Raw genomic sequence first — 19,601 nt, 5'->3', positions numbered from 1 at the left:
CAGATCTGATGCCTGGAAGTTGAAGCTAGACAAATTCAGACCAGCACTAAGGCATAATTTTTTAACAGTGAAGGCAACTAACCATTGGAACAACTTACCAAGAGCTGTTATGGATTCTCCATCACTGACAATTTTTAAATAAATCTTGGATGTTTGTCTAAAAGATCTGCTTTAATTCAAACAGGAATGAATTCAGGGAAGTTCAGCCTGTGATACACAGGAAACCTGTCTGATGATCACAGTGGTCCCTTATGGCTTTGTTATCTACGAATCTGTATGCTGAGTTAGAAGGCTAATGTATGTGCCCTTGTAGTTATATGGTACATTTGCGAGTTAGGAAGCTATAAGACTGTACTTTTACACACCTATGGAGTTGTGATGGATGGGTTCAGGAAAGGAGTGAAATTCTGGAAATGCCGTCCAAGGGAGGCAGTGGAGGCAAAAGACCTATCTGGCTTCAAGATTAAGCTCGATAAGTTTATGGAGGAGATGGTATGATGGGATAACATGATTTTGGCAATTAATTGATCTTTGACTATTCGTGGTAAATTGGCCCAGTGGCCTGTGATGGGATGTTAGATGGGGTGGGATCTGAGTTACTACAGAGAATTCTTTCCTGGGTATCTGGTTGGTGAGTCTTGCCCACATGCTCAGGGTTCAGCTGATTGCCATATTTGGGGTTGGGAAGGAATTTTCCTCCAGGGCAGATTGGAAGAGGCCCTGGGGGTTTTTCGCCTTTCTCTGCAGCATGGGGCACGAGTCACTTGCTGGAGGATTCTCTGCACCTTGAAGTCTTTAAACCATGATTTGAGGACTTCAGTAGCTCAGACATAGGTGAGAGGTTTATTGCAGGAGTGGGTGGGTGAGATTCTGTGGCCTGCGTTGTGCAGGAGGTCAGACTAGATGATCATGATGATCCCTTCTGACCTTAAAGTCTATGAGTCTATGAGTTCCAGGCATATGCTATGCTACCAGAAATTTTACCAATTCAATATATGATTTTGGAAGTTATCACTGAAGGGAAAACTTTGAAGATAAGTGTAATTCACCAAAAGTTCGTAATTGTTATACTTTTTTGGAGTTTTACAGGAATTAAAGTAGTAATGTCCTATATCCCTTTTCATTACTTTGAATCTCCTTAATAATGCAATGCTCTCTGGGTTGCTTTTTTAGAATCCCACTAAACGTCAGAGATGTCGTTTACTGTACAGGAGTTTCACTAATGGATGAAGATGTATGGGAGTTCATTTGGATGAAATTCCATTCTACCACAGCAGTATCTGAGAAGAAAATATTGTTAGAAGCCTTAACTTGCAGTGATGATAGAAACTTGTTAAACAGGTGGAAATATCTATTTATGTGTTTCTGATTCTTTGTCATTGGTAACTGTTGCAGTAATGATATTGCTTCCCCATCTCAGCATTTATCTGTAAATGAGAGAGCCTATTTTTAGAGCACAGAATCACTTTCTAGTTAGAGTGTCACATAGTTTTGTATGGAGACCCTTGCAAATGAATGAATTTTTCATGATTTCACTTCAAAACCATAAATAGGGCCAGGTTCACTTAGCCAACTTTTTGATCAACATGGTCTCAGTGTAGAGTTCATAAAGATACATGCCATCAAAAGCATTTCACATGATCTCAGCTTTTGTTGAAAATATTCCACGCACCTGCAATTATACTTAAATATCTTCCTACTTCTAGAGAACTCACAATCCAGTTGCAAGACTGAAGATTTTTTTTTTTATTCAAAAGTATCTGTGGTCTTTGGACTCTCACAAATAAAAATCAGAGCTCTCCTGGCAATTTAAATAAATCTTTTAGCAATCTCTGGTCTTTGCTGTTTCATTTTTAGATGATGAGCTTTATGGATCTTATTGGCAAAAACTAAACAGTTTTTTTTTCCCTTGACTCATTCCTAAAGGCTTCTGAACCTGTCTCTCAATTCAGAAATTGTCCTGGATCAAGATGCAATTGATGTCATAATCCACGTAGCTCGAAATCCACATGGCAGGGATCTTGCTTGGAAGTTTTTCAGAGAAAAATGGAAAATACTAAATGCCAGGTAGAGATAATAGTTATTTGGAGTGTCTTATTTTGTATATGTCTCTAGATACTTTAACTATCCATTTCTATGTCTAATCTACTCTCCTGTTCTATATCTCTCTATCTATCTAATGCATAGATGTATGTATAAAATACATTTTATATAGACTTAAAGCTATTCATAGATGTATCTGTCTATGTATATCATCTATATATTTGCCCATTACTGTATTGTCTTTTTGATGATATGTGCTGTATATATGTCAAATCCAACAGTCCTGTTCTTACTTAGACAATGAAAACCTCCCAGTGGGAGTTTTGCCTGAGTTAGATCTGATTGAAAAATCTGCTTTAGAACATGGGAGCAGGACAGTGGAGAGAACCCTTTTGAAATGCCCCAATTTTTATGGAATGGAGGGGTGTCGAGTACAATGGGACATCTTTCACCTTCCCTCCAACTTTGCGATAGCTTTACACACAATCTTCACTCACTGAAGGGCCAGCCTTTTGGATGGAGGGTATACCTGGCCAAGAGGGAGGGGGAGACCTTTGGAAAGCCACTCTCTGGGGTGTGCTGTGCCCCATTGCTGCAACTGTTTCCCTGTGTAATATAATTTGGATTCTTTGCAACATTACTCAGAATCCCCATCCAGGCTCTTAAAACTCACCTGAGGGGGATTTTGATCTAGGTGCAGGTAGGGAACTAATTGGAGATATTTTTGGTTCTTTTTGGATGTTGCCAAGACCAGCAGGATTTCACTGCATATTACTGGACATAACCAGGTTAAGAGAGCCCACACCTCATGTCTGCTCTGTGGACAGTCAAACCCATCAAAACCACCACCATATCGATAGGAGGATTTGTTGGAAATGCCGTGTTAGTGAATCTTTCTCAAAGAGTGTAGAATTTGTCCTTATGTTTGCTGTCCATGATGCTTTGGTTAGGATTTTGGGGGCTAGCAGATTTTATGGGAGTTCAGTTCAATTGGGAAACTTGGCTTTGAGCAGAAATTTGGTTTTGGAGGTTTTAGTACAGGAGCAAACTTTTTAAAACAAAGACCCCCCAAGCTCATTTGTTTCCTATGGGACCCACCACCATGGTATCCTTACAGGCAGTAAGGAACTTAGCCTCACAATGCACCTGTGAGGTCGGGAACTTTATTATCTCCCTTTTGATGGGGAAATGGCAAAGGGCCCTGTTCGTGACTCAGGGCCAGCTTTGTATTACGCCAGTCTTGGGGCTACTCAATATTGTGCTGGTCCCCAAATACAAATTAGGTCTTGTCTACACAAACATTTAGTTTGCAGCAAATTGGGGCATGAATCTACTTGTACTATCCTGGCACACTGTGTGAACCCTGCTGACATGAATTAACTGTTCATTAATGCACTTTGATCTAGTCCTCTTTGAAACAGGACCAGATGAAAGCATTTCAGTGAACTGTTTAATGTATGTCAGCAGGGTGCACATGGACAGAGTGTGGCAGGTTAGTGTGGGGTAGATTCACTAGAGTAATACATAGAGCTCTTATTGCATAATCCTGATAGACTGAAATGACTCCAACATGTCATGCATATAAATTTTGTAACAGGCAATTAAAACCTTCCATGAAACGTTTAAAGCATCATAAAAAATATGCAGTGAAGGACCCAAGATCTGACACTGCAGAGGAATGTATGATAGTGATCTTAAATTTGTGTGGTACTAGGACCTTTTAAAAATGTGAGTTCAATTGCACAATGGGTTGTGCAATATTTCATTGCAGACATTTAATCAAGGCAACATACTGCCCCGAGAGATCCTTTTTCACAATGTTTATTTTGTCATTAGTAGATATGTCATTTTATTAAATATTTTGATAATCTCTATGGTATTTTCCATTGAATTGATTATGAAATGCTTAACATTTTGATACAGTAATATGAGGTATCTGAGGACAATTAAATGATGCTAAAAGTTCCTTTTCTATGACTATGCAATACTGTGTGTCATTTGGATGAAACAACAGCACCAATATATTATTCTTTCATGACATTTAAAAGTATATTTATCACACCCCTCAACCAATGAGTAAAATTGTCAAAAGTGCTTAATCCTATTTTCAAAGGTGATGTCGGTATTGAGAAACCTATCCTAAGTCTCACTACAAATTAAGGGGGGTTAGGACCCTAAATTCCCAATTCACTTTAGAAAATGGGACTCGGGATCCTTAGACAATTTTGAAAATTTTACCCAACATCCGAAAATAGCAATCCCTACATTCCTTGCTATGGGCCAGATTCTTCTCTGCCTTCTGATTTCATTTGCTTCTGTCCAAAGTAGGCGGGAAATACGACTACACAAACTTGATAGTATTATACACCCGCTTTGCACAGGTGAAATAGCTAGAAAAGTTGCAAGGTATTAGAAAATCAGGGTCTATAAATAAAGGAGCAGGAGAAGACTCCCACCATTCCTAGATGAACTGCTTCTGCGAGGCAGACACTCTTGTTTGCTGGTTGTGTAATGTCATTACTGTTTTCTGTGACAGTTTGTCAAGGTCAGTAGTTGAAAGAGCAGGTTCTTTTCCACAGTAAACAGTGCAGTAATTCACAAGGCCTAGTTTTCAAGGAAAAAATAAATTTTACTACTTGTTTACACTGTGGAAACAGTGCAGGCTGCTTGAAAAATAAAATCTCTGCAATCTTTTCATGAGGTCGCTTCTGTGAAGTGGACTAGTAACCTTGTCAAAAGGCCTCATCAAGAGGTGCATCCAGTTTTCCAAACAATCAATTATGAGGCTGAGTTGCGAAGGTAACAGTAGAGTGCTTCGTTTGAAAGCCTAAACATGCTTAAAGGATCATGAAATCCATATGTCTTCCCATAAGAAACATTTGCTTCTGGATGTCTGTGTATGTAAGTGTGACTGAAGCTTTGGAAAAAGAGATGTGCTTGCTGAAATAACCATGAATAATTTTGTTATTAGTGAACAGGGAGTAGGAATTTTGTTGTTTGCAACACTGTTCCTTACATAGAAGTTCCAGGTAATAAGCAAAGGAATTTACCCCTCAACACAGCAAGTTCTTTTTCAGGCTTTTACATTTATTTAAATAGAGCTTTCATTTTTTTTTGAAAGACTCTCTGGCTTTCACAATCTGCAAGGTGAAGAGTAATTAATTTTAGTATAAGGTTGATATAAACAGAAAAGAAGCCTGTGGTTGTGCTAGAACTTTTGAATTTGAAGTTGAAGTTGGTTCTCCAAATCTGTTTGGAGAAAGCAAATGTGTGAGCCCAATTCTGCCCTCAGATAAACCCATATGTGTGCACATACTGTATGTGAGGGCAGATGTGGGTTCTTTAAATACAATTATGTCCAGATGGAGGTAGGTGAATTAGGTGGTGTTTGAAGGACCAGTTCACTGTAGTTTTCATCAGATGATTGTTGCTATGTTGAATGATAAAATACTGCTTGGCTACTCTTAGAATGCAGCTTCACATCGCAGAGATTTTACAGAGATTCTTTCATGTGTAATGCAAAAACCCAGGAGCAATCCTTTTACTTGGTTTATCTTTAGCCTAACGGATGTAGATTTTTTTTAATTGGGTACACTAGAACTTTCAGACAAGCAGTGGAATGAGTGGTGTTTTAATAACCGCTTTCAAAGTAAGTGAATGTGGAATCGCACAGTTCAGTGAAGTACAATATATTCAGCAACAATAGCAAGATGCAAATTTCGCTTTCGACACCCAGCATCCAAGACATCATATTTTCATTGACTGGTGTGATACAGGAGGGCCAGGGAGCTGTGGGAGAGTGCTAGAGGGGAAATATATAAGCTCAAGGCTAATTAAGGTGTGGTTCCCTGTAGACTAGGGAAGGTGGCTACAGGTTAATTGGAGCACCTGCAGTCAATTTAAGGCCCTGTTAGGAACCTAATAAACCCCCCTGCTTCAGGCAGACAGAGGAAGAGGAGGAAGGAGAGAGGACTGGAGCTTGGAGGTGTGCTGTGAGACTGGGAAAATCAGAGAACTGAAGTAAGGGGGACACTGCCAAGTAGGGGAGAGAGACTCCCTTCCCCAGCATCTAAGGACTGCAGGTACCCAACCCAAGGGGGAAGAGGATAAGAACCAGCAGGGGTTGAGAGGGGCTGGGGCTCGGAGTGAGGAGCAAACCCAGACCCCTCCCCCACTTCCCTCCTTTACCACCTTCCTGGGCCACTAGCAGGGCCATCGATGCCCCAAGAACAGGGGCAAGGTGAAGCATCTTAGCTCCCCACCAAGAAGAGCACAGGACCCACCAGGCTAACATCAGCCATCTTGTCACACATGGTGTAAGAAGTGGGATTTTTCTGCCATGAACATAGTCCAGGGGGGTCACAACCACCCTGTCTCAAAATGGAGGATGTGGTCAAAGCACTGTTGCAAGCCACTGCTGCCCATCAGGAGGCTACCCGGGTCCAGGCAGCTGCCCAACAGGAGGCCATGCAGCTTCAGCAAGAGACCAATTGCCTGCTGATGACCCAGGCCACCCAAGATCGGGCCTTGCTGCAGGAACTAGTGAACCAGGTGAAGGCCCTTATGGAGAGAAGCCGTGGGTATGATGGGACGTAGACCATACGGGCCAGCTACTGTCTGCAGAAAATTACCCGGGAGTATGATGTGGAGGCATACCTCCTGGCCTTCGAGAAGACAGCCCTGCGGGAGGCCTGGCCCCAAGACCAGTGGTCAGGCATCCTTGCCCCATTTTTGTGCGGGGAGGCCCAGAAGGCCTACTATGATATGACCACAGAGGAGGCGGCAGATTACTCCCGACTGAAGGCAGAGATCCTGGCCAGGGCAGAGGTAACGACAGCCTTGCAAGCCCAGAGGTTCCATGAATGGCAGTACTGTGAAGACAAGACACCACGATCACAACTATTTGACCTAATTCACCTAGCCCGGAAGTGGTTACACCCGGAGGCTCTCAGCTCAGAGAAAATGATGGAGGTCCTGGTGCTGGACCACTATATGAGGGGACTACCCTCGGGCCTCTGAGCCTGGGTAGGCCAGCATGATGGCTCCACCTATGATGAACTGGTCACCCTTGTCGAGAGACAACTGGCAGCCCATGAACTGTTCGAAACCCCAGAGGTGGAACACGGCATTTCAGGAAACCAGTCCCGACCCCAGGGACCCGGATCATCAAGAATGCCAGGAAAGTCATAGCTGGAAGAACAGGCCCCAAGGAGCAGCTTGAGGCCCCAAGAGGACTTGGGGGTCCAGGGGAGAGAGTTGGGGGAGCGAGTCAGAGGGTCTAAGACACAGGGCAACCTCTGGGATGAGATATCGCCATTATGAGTGTGGGGAGTTGGGGCATGTAGCAGCCCGGTGCCCCAATAGGGAGGAGCCCATGCAATGTAATCTGGGGGATCTCGAGGACCAATGTGGACTAATCAGCTTGGTGGGGGGTGCAACGGCCCCACATGAGTACACCAGGCCGGTAAAAATGAATGGCATCCAGACCATAGCTTTGGTGGACTCTGGGAGTGCTGTCACATTGGTCTCAGGGAGGTTAGTGGGGCAAGGCCAACTGAGCCAGGCCAAAAGCACTGGAGTGACATGTGTCCACGGCACAGTAAATTTCTACCCCACAATTCCAATACAGATTGAGATCCAGGGAAACACTACCACGATGACTGCAGGGGTGGTCCCCACGCTCCCCTATCCGTCTTAATTGGCAGGGACTTTCCTGGGTTCGAGAGCTTACTCCCCCCATCAAGTTAGGGGAGGGAAGTAAACCCCGAGCAGAGTCTGAGGCGCCCATGGATGACCCTACCACAATTTTTGCTGGGTTTTCCCCAGAGTTATTTTCACCCCCCAGGAAGTCCCGGAAATCTAGATGGGAAAGGAGGGCAGCTAAACAATTGGGAACCAGGATTTTGGCGGCCAACCAAAGAGCTTCCCTGGTTGGGAGAAGGCCCCACCAGGGAATCCACAAGGAAGTACAGACCAGTGGAGACCCAGAGACGGCCCCAGCACGAGCAGAAACACCCCAAGAGAAGGAGGGGAACCCAATCCAATAGAATCAGGCCAGATCGGTCCCGCACGCGAGTGTTTTGGGCAGGACCAAGCCGATGACCCATTGTATGCAAACGTGAGGGAGGAGGTAGTAGAAGTAAATGGCGTGCCAATAGAAGGGAAAACCAAAGGCCCAGGGCCATACTATATAATCAATAAGGATCTGTTGTACCGGGTAGTGCCAATACGGGGAGAAGTAATAGAACAGCTCTTGGTGCCATGGAAGCACACAAGGGCCGTATTAGTGTTAGCTCACAGTCATCTGTTTGGCAGACTTCTAGGAGCAGACAAGACCCTGGATAGAGTCCTAAGGAGGTTCTACTGGCCAGGGGTACGGGCAGAAGTCCAGCGCTATTGCACCTCTTGCTCAGAGTGCCAGCTGCATAGCCCCCGACCTCAGTTAAGGGCCCCGTTGATACCCTTGCCTATAATTGAAGTCCCTTTTGAAAGGATAGCAATGGATCTAGTGGGCCCCCTAGAAAGAATGGCCGAAGGCCACCAAAGCATACTTGTCATCCTGGACTATGCTACACGGTACCCTGAAGCCATTTCTTGAAGAAATCCCACATCCAAGTCGATCGCAAAAGAACTGATGCAGGTTTTCGCTAGGGTAGGCATCCCTAAGGAGATCCTGACAGACCAAGGGATTCCCTTCATGTTGAGAGTAATGAAAGACTTACGTACCTTTCTCTACATCTAAGCCTTGCGGATCTCAGTATATCATCCCCAAACAGATGGTCTGGTTGAGCGATTTAACCGCACTCTCAAGAGCATGATCCGAAAGGTGGTGGCCCAAGACGGAAAAGACTGGGATACCCTCCTACCATACTTGATGTTTGCAGTGCGAGAAGTTCCCCAAGCATCTATTGGATTCTCCCCCTTCTAGCTACTGTATGGATGCCACCCACTGTGGTATATTAGACATCACAAAGGAAGAATGGGAGAACAACCCAACCAGGGAAAGAACGTCATTGCACACGTAACCCAGATGAGAGAAACAAATAGCCCAAGTGACCCCCATAGTACGAGAGCATTTGGAGAAAGCACAAGAGGCCCAATGGACCTACTACAATTGTCGGGCAAAAACACGGAAATTTCAACCAGGAGAACGGGTGCTGGTGCTGGTACCAACAACAGAAAGTAAGTTCCTGGCCAGTTGGCGTGGACCCTGTAAGATCGTGGAAGCCATTGGGGAGTGAATTATAAGGTGAAGCAGCCAGACTGCCGAAGGCCAGAGCAGATATACCACGTCAACTTACTGAAACCCTGGCTCGAACGGGAGACGTGCCTGGCCGTCCTGCCGGCTCCATCCCAGGCAGATGGCCCACAAAGGCAAGTAAAGATATCCCCCAAAATATTCCCAGAACAACAAACAGAGGTCGTCTACATGATCCAGCGGAACCAAGATGTGTTCTTCATACAACCAGGCTGTACGATGCTGATCCAACACCACATCGTCAGCTGTCCTGGAGCAAGGGTGATAAAACCATATCACATACCAGAGGCAAAAAGAGAAGTAATTAGGGCTGAAGTAAGGAAAATACTGAAACTTGGGGCAATTGAGGAATCACACAGCCAGTGGTCCAACCCTATTGTCTTGGTCCCCAAGCGTGATGGCAGCCTGAGGTTTTGTAATGACTTCCGGAAGTTAAACAAGGTATCCCAATTCAATGCCTACCCCCTACCATGTATTGATGAGCTGGTGGATCAGCTAGGCAAGGCCTGATACTTGACCACCTTGGACTTGACAAAAGGCTACTGGCAGATCCCCCTGCCTGAGGACACCAAGGAAAAAACAGCTTTCTCTACACCTGATGGCCTTTTCCAATATACCGTCCTCCCTTTTGGGCTCCATGGGGCCCTTGTGACTTTCCAACGATTGATGGACAGATTACTTCGACCCCATGCCAAGTATGCTGCCGCCTTTTTAGATGATGTGGTAATCCATAGCCCTGAGTGGGAGACGCACCTGGGAAAAGTGGAAGCGGTACTGGATGCTCTTAGACAGGCTGGCCTCACTGCTAACCCATCTAAATGAGCAATAGGGTTAGCTGAGGCCAGATACCTCAGGTATTTAGTTGGAAGGGGCCTGGTGAAGCCCCAGTTAAACAAAGTGAAGGCAATACAGGAATGGCCTCGCCCGATCCGCAAGAGGCAAGTCAGAGCATTCTTAGGGATAGTAGGGTACTATCGCCAGTTCATCCCTCACTTCGCCAAAAGGGCAGCGCCTCTCACAGTCCTGATAAGAGCTTGGGGCCTGGAGATAGTTAAGTGGACCGAGACGGTAGAGGAAGCTTTCACAGATCTAAGGACGGCCCTTTGCAGCCACCCGGTGCTCATAGTCCCAGTTTTCAAAAAGGAATTCATCCTGCAAACAGATGCCTTGGAGGTAGGTCTTGGGGCCGTCCTTTCACAGATGGTGGGGGCTGAGGAGCACCCAATCCTTTACCTTAGCCGAAAGCACCTACCCAGGGAGCAATGGTACGCTGTAGTAGAAAAGGAATGCCTAGCAGTTAAATGGATCATGGAGATTCTATGGTACTACTTGCTTGGGCGGAGGTTCACCTTTGTGACAGACCATGCCCCACTCCAATGGATGCGCACAAACAAGGAGAAGAATGCACGAGTGACTAGATGGTTTCTATCCCTACAACCTTTCCACTTCTGGATACAGCATAGAGCCGGAAGCCAACACGGCAACGTAGACAGCCTGTCACGACAACATTGTCTCTTGTCCCAAGTAGCCCAACCCTGTGGTATTGGGGAGGGGGGGATATGTGATACAGGAGGGCCAGGGAGCAGTGGGAGAGTGCTAGAGGGAAAATATATAAGCACAAGGCTAATTAAGGCGTGGTTCTCTGTAGACTAGGGAAGGTGGCTGCAGGTTAATTGGAGCACCTGCAGTCAATTAAGGCCCTGTTAGGGAACCTAATAAATCCCCCTGTTTCAGGCAGACAGAGGAAGAGGAGAAAGGAGAGAGGACTGGAGCTTGGAGGTGTGCTGTGAGACTTGGAAAATCAGAGAACTGAAGTAAGGGGGGTCCTGCCCAGTAGGGGAGGGAGACTCCCTTCCCCAGCATCTAAGGACTGCAGATACCCCACCCAAGGTGGAAGAGGGTAAGAACCCGCAGGGGTTGAGAGGGGCTGGGGCTCAGAGTGAGGAGCAAACCCAGACCCCTCCCCTGCTTCCCTCCTTTACCACCTTCCTGGGCCACTAGCGGGGCCATTGACGCCCCAAGAACAGGGGCAAGGTGAAGCATCTTAGCTCCCCACCAAGAAAAGCTCAGGACCCACCAGACTAACATTGGCCATCTTGTCACACTAGTTACTTCTTTTGCAGGGTTATACAGTGTGACAGGGTCAGGGCAGATGGCTACAGGAAAGGGATAGAAGGCAGACATATTAGCCCCAGGTTAAGCAGGTCTCTTTTCCCTGGGTAAGATAACAGGGAAGGTTCCAGAACAATCAGGAACTTTCTGGAAACAAGGCAGACAGGCTGACTAGAACACCTGCAGCCAATCAAGAAGCTGCCAGTATTAATTAAGACAGGCAGGCTAATCAGGGCACCTGGGTTTAAAAAGGAGCTCACTTCAGTTTATGGTGTGTGTGCAAGGAGCTGGGAGCAAGAGGCGCAAGAAGGTGAGAGTGAGAAGGCATACTGCTGGAAGACTGAGAAGTACAAGCATTATCAGACAACAGAAGGAAGGTCCTGTGGTGAGAATAAAGAAAGTGTGGGAGGAGGCCATGGGGAAGTAGCCCAGGGAGTCGTAGCTGTCACGCAGCTGTTACAGGAGCCACTGTAGACAGTTGCAATGCACAGGGCCCTGGATTGGAACCTGGAGTAGGGGTTGGGCCTGGGTTCCTTCCATCCCCCCAACTCCCTACTTGATACCGGAGGAGTGACCTGGACTGTCGATTCCACCAGAGGGGAAGGTCTCTGGCCTGTTCCCTGATCCATTAGGTGGATCAGCAGAGACTGCGGGGATTGTTTTTCTTCCTTTTCCCCATGCTGGCCAGTGATGAGGCTAACTGAGTGAACGGCAGATATGAGCCATGAAAGTGGCCAAACTGAGGGCTGCCATGAACCTCTGAGGCACAGGACCCACCAATAGGCACAGGACCCACCAAGGCAGAGGAGGAACTTTGTCACAACAGGGAAGTTAATTTAGATTAAGTTAAAGTGAGAATATAAAGTGGAATAACTATTGCTGATTAACTGCGTCAAGGGACATTTTTATTCTGGAATAAGAGCATCCACAGAGAGCTAATCAGGAATAATTAGTCTGCTTTAAATTCACACACTACCTTATACCAGATTAACTTTCATCTTTAAGCAAGCCTTTAAGTACTGGATGTTGACAACCAGATTCAGCTCATTTATGTAACGGCTACTCGTTATGCAAACGAGATGGGTAAGATTGAATGGAAAAGAGAACACAAAACTAAAAAAAAGTACGTTTTAAGGCTTCAGGTGCAAAGGTGCCACATGCCCTTTCCCTAGACTGGCTATTCTTCTGCCTGTCGGCTTTGCAGTCTGTATGGACCAGTTGTTATTACTGAATTTTGAACTGGCTATAGTCCTTGAATGGAAATCTGTGTAATCAAATATTTTCATTCAGTTGATGTTATACTTATGCTAATTTGATATGTGTGGTTTTTTTCTGTCCTTGAAGATACGGAGAAGCATTATTTATGAATTCCAAACTTATCAGTGGAGTCACAGAATTCCTTAATACTGAAGAAGAACTAAATGAGGTAAATATTTCATGCATCTCAGTGCTTGAACTTGTTTTTGTCTTATTTTTTTTAACCTTTTAAGTCGTGGGGTCTTAACCCTTTAAGTCTTGCAGTAGCACCAAGATGAAAGCAGATGCAAAGATCATAGGGACTGAAAAATCTTTCTGCTGAATGGGAACTGACAGTGGCTTAGGGAGGTTCTGAGTTACTTTGGGGTTCTCTCACTCAGTATGACCAGGCACTGCAGGACAAGAAGGAGGATCCAGTCATCTAGCAACTCTTGGTGCCTAGCAAGTGACACAGGCCCATCCTGCTACTGGGCAGCAAGAGGGTAATGTTCTGTAGTCTGTTAAACCAGATTGCCAAGGATCCTGGGTGGGGTCTGTGAGTGGAGGGAGATAAAGCAGGCAACTCCTTCTCTGCTGTATGACAGTATTAAACTTATTCTGGTCTTAATGCTGAAGCCACCACTATGCGTTCCCGTTCTATTGCTCTCCCTACAGTTTGTGGCTGTGGAACCAGGTGTGTGACTTTAAACTGGGATTTTTAGCTGTTAAGAAATATTATAGGACTATAAGCTTATATGTAAACTATTTCTCAGCTCTCTGACTTTGGGACAGATGATCATGGCTCAAATTCTGCACAGGGACTAGAACACTACCACAGTACTAGGTGGGCTATGCTGCTGGAGGTGCCATCCATCGGTCAAGATGTTAAACACTGGCCTCTTGTATCCCTTTTAGGTAGATGCTGTAGAGAAAGTTAAAAGCTCCATGTTTTATGATAATAGACAATGTCAATGTTCTGTCTCCTGTTCCTTCACCATCATTACTTTAAGTATGGGGATAGCTGTTAACCATGGCATTCTGGCCAGATTCTACTTCAGTAATTATATACAGCCTGCCTAAATTAGCCAGATCTTTCAGTTGAATGTATCCTTCACCTGCCTGTCTGAGGTTGTGTGGTAGTTTTGTGGTGAGCTTAGCAGCTGCCATGTATCATCTCAAATGGATTAAATGATTTGTACACAATGTAATGACGGCTAACCAAGGGCTGGTTACAGCCTTCATGGCTATGCTGTCCTCTTCTGTGCACTCCAGTTTTGACAAACTCAGAACTCAAGGAATAGCCCCAGCTGGCTTCCCAAAGGCCATCCATTTGGGAGTGATAGCCATCCATTTGGGAGCCTGTTCTCAATATTGAGACAGCGTGTAAGGGCATACTGCACTCCGGATTCTCACCTCCATAACATTGGTAGGCTGCTCCATTTCCCCTGAGACAAGCTGGCCATGAAAGTATATCAGTAAAAAAGAGTACAAACATAGGGTCTGCTCCTAAAAGATGCTGAGCACCTCCTGTGAGTTGTTCAGCCCCCTCCATAAGCTCTGTTAATGCTAGTGGGAACTGAGGTTGGTGAACGCCTCAGTTGCAGGATCAAACCCTTTAGCTTTAAACAAATGCATAAAATGCTATAGTCTAAGATCAAGTTTCAATAAATGCATGAAATTTAGCCTCACCAGGAGAGAAACTTTTGCCAACTATTAACACCCTCTTCTAAAAATCAACAATGTGACATATAAGATTCCCACCAACATGCAGTGCAGGTCACCCTACCATGTCTTTGACTAAATCTAATATTAATCCAAAGAAAATCAGTGCCATTAGCAAAGCAACTCAAATTCTGATGCCACATCTGCTGTAACCCAAATCTGATTGTCATACAAGTCAGAGCTAATACCCATTCTGTTTGCTGACCAAAACCAAAGTTTCCCTGTAACAGAAAATCTTTTTCAGTAGTCCAAAATCTGAGAATAATTAGCAACATACTGCTCTTGATGGGTTCTTCACACTGTAGCTATGGTCAGTAACTTCCTAAATTGATCCACTCTCCTCTAAACAATCAATCTGTACAGCAGTAACATAAGTAGTTCTGCAAGGCTAAGTTAAACATCTATTATAATGTTTAATTAAACCAACCCTCTTTAGAGGCAGCGGAGCTGTTTCAGTTTGACTTTTGCTTATAAAGCTGAACTGGGAGCATTTCCAACACTCCCAATTTAGTTTTTTAAGTAGGAGTAAGACTTCAAAGCAGCCCAGCTGTCTGCAAAGTGTAGCAGCTGGGCTACAAGAGAGAAGGAGGAGATGATATTAATGTGATCCGGCATTGACATGTCAATGTCTTACAGTGCAATTTGAAGCAAGCACATCACACCTAATTGATACAGTCTGCTGTCTTATTGCATTTTGCAGTAAATCTCTCTACATGATATTACATTTACTTCAGCAGTGAATGTAGAGTTTTGTCCTAAATATCTGACTTGTTTACATGCATTGAAAAGACTTCCTCACTTCAGTTCAATTTTAAATTGTTGATTTTAAATTGTATTTCCAGCTGAAGAATTTTATAAAAAGCTACAAAGAAGGAGCTGCCTCCTCTTTCTCTCGAGCTGTGGAAACAGTGGAAGCCAATGTACGGTGGCAAATGCTTTATAAAGAAGAACTATTCCAGTGGCTAAGAAAATCCCTGACACACTAATCTCTGTTTCTAACTAACCATTTAATGGGAAGTTTTGCAAGAGGAGGTGCAATATGTGAAAATCTAAGAGCGTTTGACATTGAAATGGTGAAGACAAGATCAGAATTGCAGGGAGTTTTCTTTCACTGGGCTCTTATTAAAACTGTAAAGGAACTCTTGCAAGAAGAGACGGTCATGAATGCTTGTGAAATCCAGTGCTCAGTGTACATGACCAAACATGATATTAAGTGGTGCATGTAAATGTTACCGTCAGTTTGAAAAAACTTCAAAAAGTATTTTGTGCATGGTTGTATGGTCCCTGCCTGTATTCCAGCATGCTTACTTATAATGACCAAGTTTTGTATGTGAATTCCTGTTACATCAAAGATGGGCATTATGCAAAAGCACAAAGACTATCTATGACAATCAGTGTTGCAATGAACAGAAGGAATGGAAAAAAGGAGAGGGAAGTGTGTAGGGTTCCAAACACAGGGGCGGCATAAGATGTAAAGTCAACCTTACATGATAGATGCCAATCATTTCAGCACTCAGATTGTCTCTTCATGATTATAGAGAAGCCAACTAATTTTTGAGTTGCTGGTTGTTATATATGCAGTCTCCCCATTTCCATATTTAAATAACGTGTACATACATTGAGAGATACCACTCACCTAGTACACTGTAATTTCATAAGCTAATTATATTCACTGCTGATCAGTGGAAAAAAAACATTTTAAAGCTCTAATCGTGAACATATACAATGTTTATGAGGAGAACTTCGCATAGCTGCTTGGACAGAATCCATAAACCACCTCCTCTGAATGATTTTATGAGACAGTGGTATTCAGGATATGTTACTCAACCTGTGTAGTAATTACACAGCTGCTAATGCACAACTATCATAAATGCTCATCAAACTCAAATGGATATGGGCAAAAGAGGAAAATAACCTGGATCCATGAACACAAAATTAACCAGTAAAGCTATCTTGCACATGAAAGGCCAGCCTCTGTGATGATGTAATACACAAATAACCTAAATATTCCATGTTTGTGTCAGCATTTGAGTGATATTTTTCACTCAAATATGCTCCTATCATTTTTGCCAACTCTTTTTTTAACGTTAAATACAGATATATATTTGTAGTGGCTACTGTTAAGAAAACTCTTCTACTTCTGTTTCCCTTTTCCTGTGATTCACATAAAGTATTCCAGAATTCTAAACATGAATATGGGGTTTTTTTCCTCCCAATCCTACAATATACTGAATTTGCTAGTGGTTAATGACATTCTATACCATTGGTGGCATCTATTGGGAATGAAAACTGATGTTCTCATCTTAGGCCCAAAAATTCTCCCATGCTGTGCAGTCTGGAGAAGAGCAGAACCGCAGAAAGATCACAGGATGTGGGTGGTGGTAGTTCAGAGATGGGGATAGATAGGCACTAGCATTTCTGCCCCCCGCCATTTAACTATTTCTGGCCCTTTTGCAACATGAGAGGTCAGCTCTGTATAGCTGGGGGAATGTGGCCACCCAAAGTCAGGAACATTTTACACAACAGTTCAACTCACAAAATGCATCATAGTAGTAGTAACTCATCCTCAACAAGTTTTTCACAGATGGGTCACAAGTGGGCACTGCACAAGGAACCAGCCAATATCAGCATAGTGAACTGGCACACTGGAGTCCTTACAGTGGTGTAAGGGGAGAAGAGAATCTCTAATATAGCCTCTTGTTCCTATGGAACTCTGTTCCTCAAGAACTGATAGCCACATCCCCTGAGTAGAGCCACATCCTGCTCTACTACTAACCGTACAAAAATGAGTTAATGTAGCAGAACAGCACCAGCCCAGGAGCTACAGATTTCTACCTTCTCCTTCTGTGTCTAATGTGACCTTACAAAAGAAGAGGGAGTCCTCTGCTCCTGCTAAGCCCCATACATTTTGTGTTGCAGTGTAAACGAGCTTCTGCTTTCCTCCCAGAGACATTTTCATGTCTGAAGAGTGAAGTACTCCTTATATATCTTTTACCTACCTCACAGGGATGTTGTGAGGCTTACCTAATGTAAGTCTAGCACTTCAGTATCCTCTGATGGAAGGCACTTAACAGTGCAAAGAGTTGTTATGTGGTTGGCCAGACTTTGCCTCAACACCAGTATGTAGCTGCACTTTTAAATTTTGGTGACAAAATACCATGTAGATCTGTCATATCAAACCAAAGCCAGAATATGCTTACCAGAGCCCTTGGCAAGTCCCTTCAAACCTTTACTGGTCAAAGAGACTACAGGAAGCTAAATGCTTAAACATAAATGGGCTTGGAAATTTCAGTAAAAAGGTGTCCTTTTCCTGTTGTGCACAATGGCCTGAATATCTCAGATTGCATTCTGCTGTCTCATTGTTCACTTGGTTGTCACTACAGTTTGAACTTGGGACATTTGGGACATATGTAGACGTTTCTGACCTTTCCAATAATAATGGGCTAATATAAAGAGCAGACTGACACATTACAAAGTAGTGATTTGCTTTTAGTCACGTGAATTCCAGAGTGCAGAGCAGTTTTCATTATTGCTTCTTTTAGAAATAGAATTCTGATGGTTTTTAGTCTTTTCTAGTAAGTTACGCTAATGCTGGGTGCAAGTCTAATACTTTAGTTGCTGTATTTAATATTTTAGTGGTATTGAGAGACTGGTCTACCACAAATATCAAACCCTAGCTATTTGTACTGTGCATACCGATTGTTGTATTGCATATAATTATTGTATTATAGTGATGTCATATTACTGCTAGAGTTAAGGTCGAGTTGGCCCTTTCCATTATAAATCCCTAATGTTTATTTTTTTAATAGTTTGTATTTTGCTGTTTTGCATTGAATCAGGCTTAAATTTAAATCGCTTAAATCAAATAAAACTATAGCTGTTTTCTACAGTACTCAGAAACCCTGCATTTAGGTATGTCTTCAGATTCTTTTCTTTATAAGTTCCAGACAGTGATGTATTAAAGAGCAGCTGATACCTCATGGAAAGCCTTATAAACATTCTTCTTAGGAAAAAAAAACAACTGTTTATCTCATTAATTTTTCTCCTTTGTTCCCCTATCCAGAACTAGAGATGGGCCTGAGCTCCAAAATTTGGATTGTGATCCAGATTTTGAACATTCTAAACATCAGTGCACATTTTTTTGTTTGTTTCATTCAAACGCAGGTTTTTTTGTTTGGTCCATTGTAGCAAGAAGGAATAAACTGCAAAATTTGGAAATATAATGCAGTTTGGATGCTGAACTCCCAGACAGCACCAGGAGTGTTTTGATGTTGCAGGTTTCATTTAGGCCCACCTCTACCCTTAACATTTGTATGAACTCAGAATCACTTTCTTTATTCCTCTTCTATAGCCAGTGTTTATCCCTTACTGGATAATGTAGGGCAAAATCAACAGTAGACACAAATAGGTGCAACTCCATGATAATACAATAATTTATTGTATTTGTATAATATCCCCAGGCAGAAAATCTGATAGTTCCTTGATGCCAGTAGAGTTACGGCAACTTATATCAGTAGTGAATTTGACCCATAATAGTTGGTGGTATCATAACCATTAACATAGCTGCTAATGATGACTAGACTAGAATGATATGAATATTTTCTTCTTAAACCACGTTTTACGTATGTTGTTGTTGGACGTATATGAGCGTTAGAGTTGCATGATTTTCACGCAGAACTATAATATTTCATTAACTAGGGCTAGGTACACCTGAAACCTTGTGATCCTTTCAGTGCCACAATGTGAATTCTCATCCTATAATGGAAGTTGAAGGTGGATTTTGTGTAGTTTTGCGGTTGTATTTCACACAGTTCTAGATGTCACACAGAATTGTGACCTCTATTGGTGCCAATAAACTCTTTCACAACAAAGATCCCGATTCATACAATTAACTCTTTAGTAATAAAGAATAAAAGAAATAACTAACTAACTAATTATATATATATATATATATATATATATATATATATATATATATATATATATATATATATATATATATATATATATGTATATATATATATATATATACACACTAAATCTATTATATACATGAGTCCTACAAACAAGTTTCCCATAAGGTGTCAGCAGCTCTAATTATTTTTCCTAGACTATTGCAGGTAGGAAGAGCAGCATTTTCAAACATGGGTGCCAATATTTTAAACACCTAAATAAAAGTGGCTTTATTTTTCAGACTTGCTGATCACCAACTATTCCCATTGAAATCAAA

At 43.1% G+C, this 19,601-nt stretch overlaps 1 protein-coding gene across 1 annotated transcript in view; it reads left to right on the top strand.

Moving 5' to 3' along the window:
* Positions 1-19,354, top strand: part of TRHDE (thyrotropin releasing hormone degrading enzyme) — a 319,124-nt gene extending 299,770 nt beyond the window's left edge. Inside the window, exons 16-19 of the mRNA XM_048835753.2 lie at positions 1,174-1,341; positions 1,927-2,067; positions 12,758-12,839; positions 15,214-19,354. Of these exons, the coding sequence (XP_048691710.1) occupies positions 1,174-1,341; positions 1,927-2,067; positions 12,758-12,839; positions 15,214-15,357 (535 nt within the window). The 3' untranslated portion in view covers positions 15,358-19,354. The remainder of the gene's footprint in view (positions 1-1,173; positions 1,342-1,926; positions 2,068-12,757; positions 12,840-15,213) is intronic.
* The last annotated feature ends 247 nt before the right edge of the window (positions 19,355-19,601 follow it).

The sequence above is a fragment of the Caretta caretta genome, chromosome 1 (genome assembly GCF_965140235.1).
Source record: "Caretta caretta isolate rCarCar2 chromosome 1, rCarCar1.hap1, whole genome shotgun sequence".
Taxonomy (NCBI): domain Eukaryota; kingdom Metazoa; phylum Chordata; order Testudines; family Cheloniidae; genus Caretta; species Caretta caretta.
This window is presented reverse-complemented; position numbering and strand designations above follow the sequence as displayed.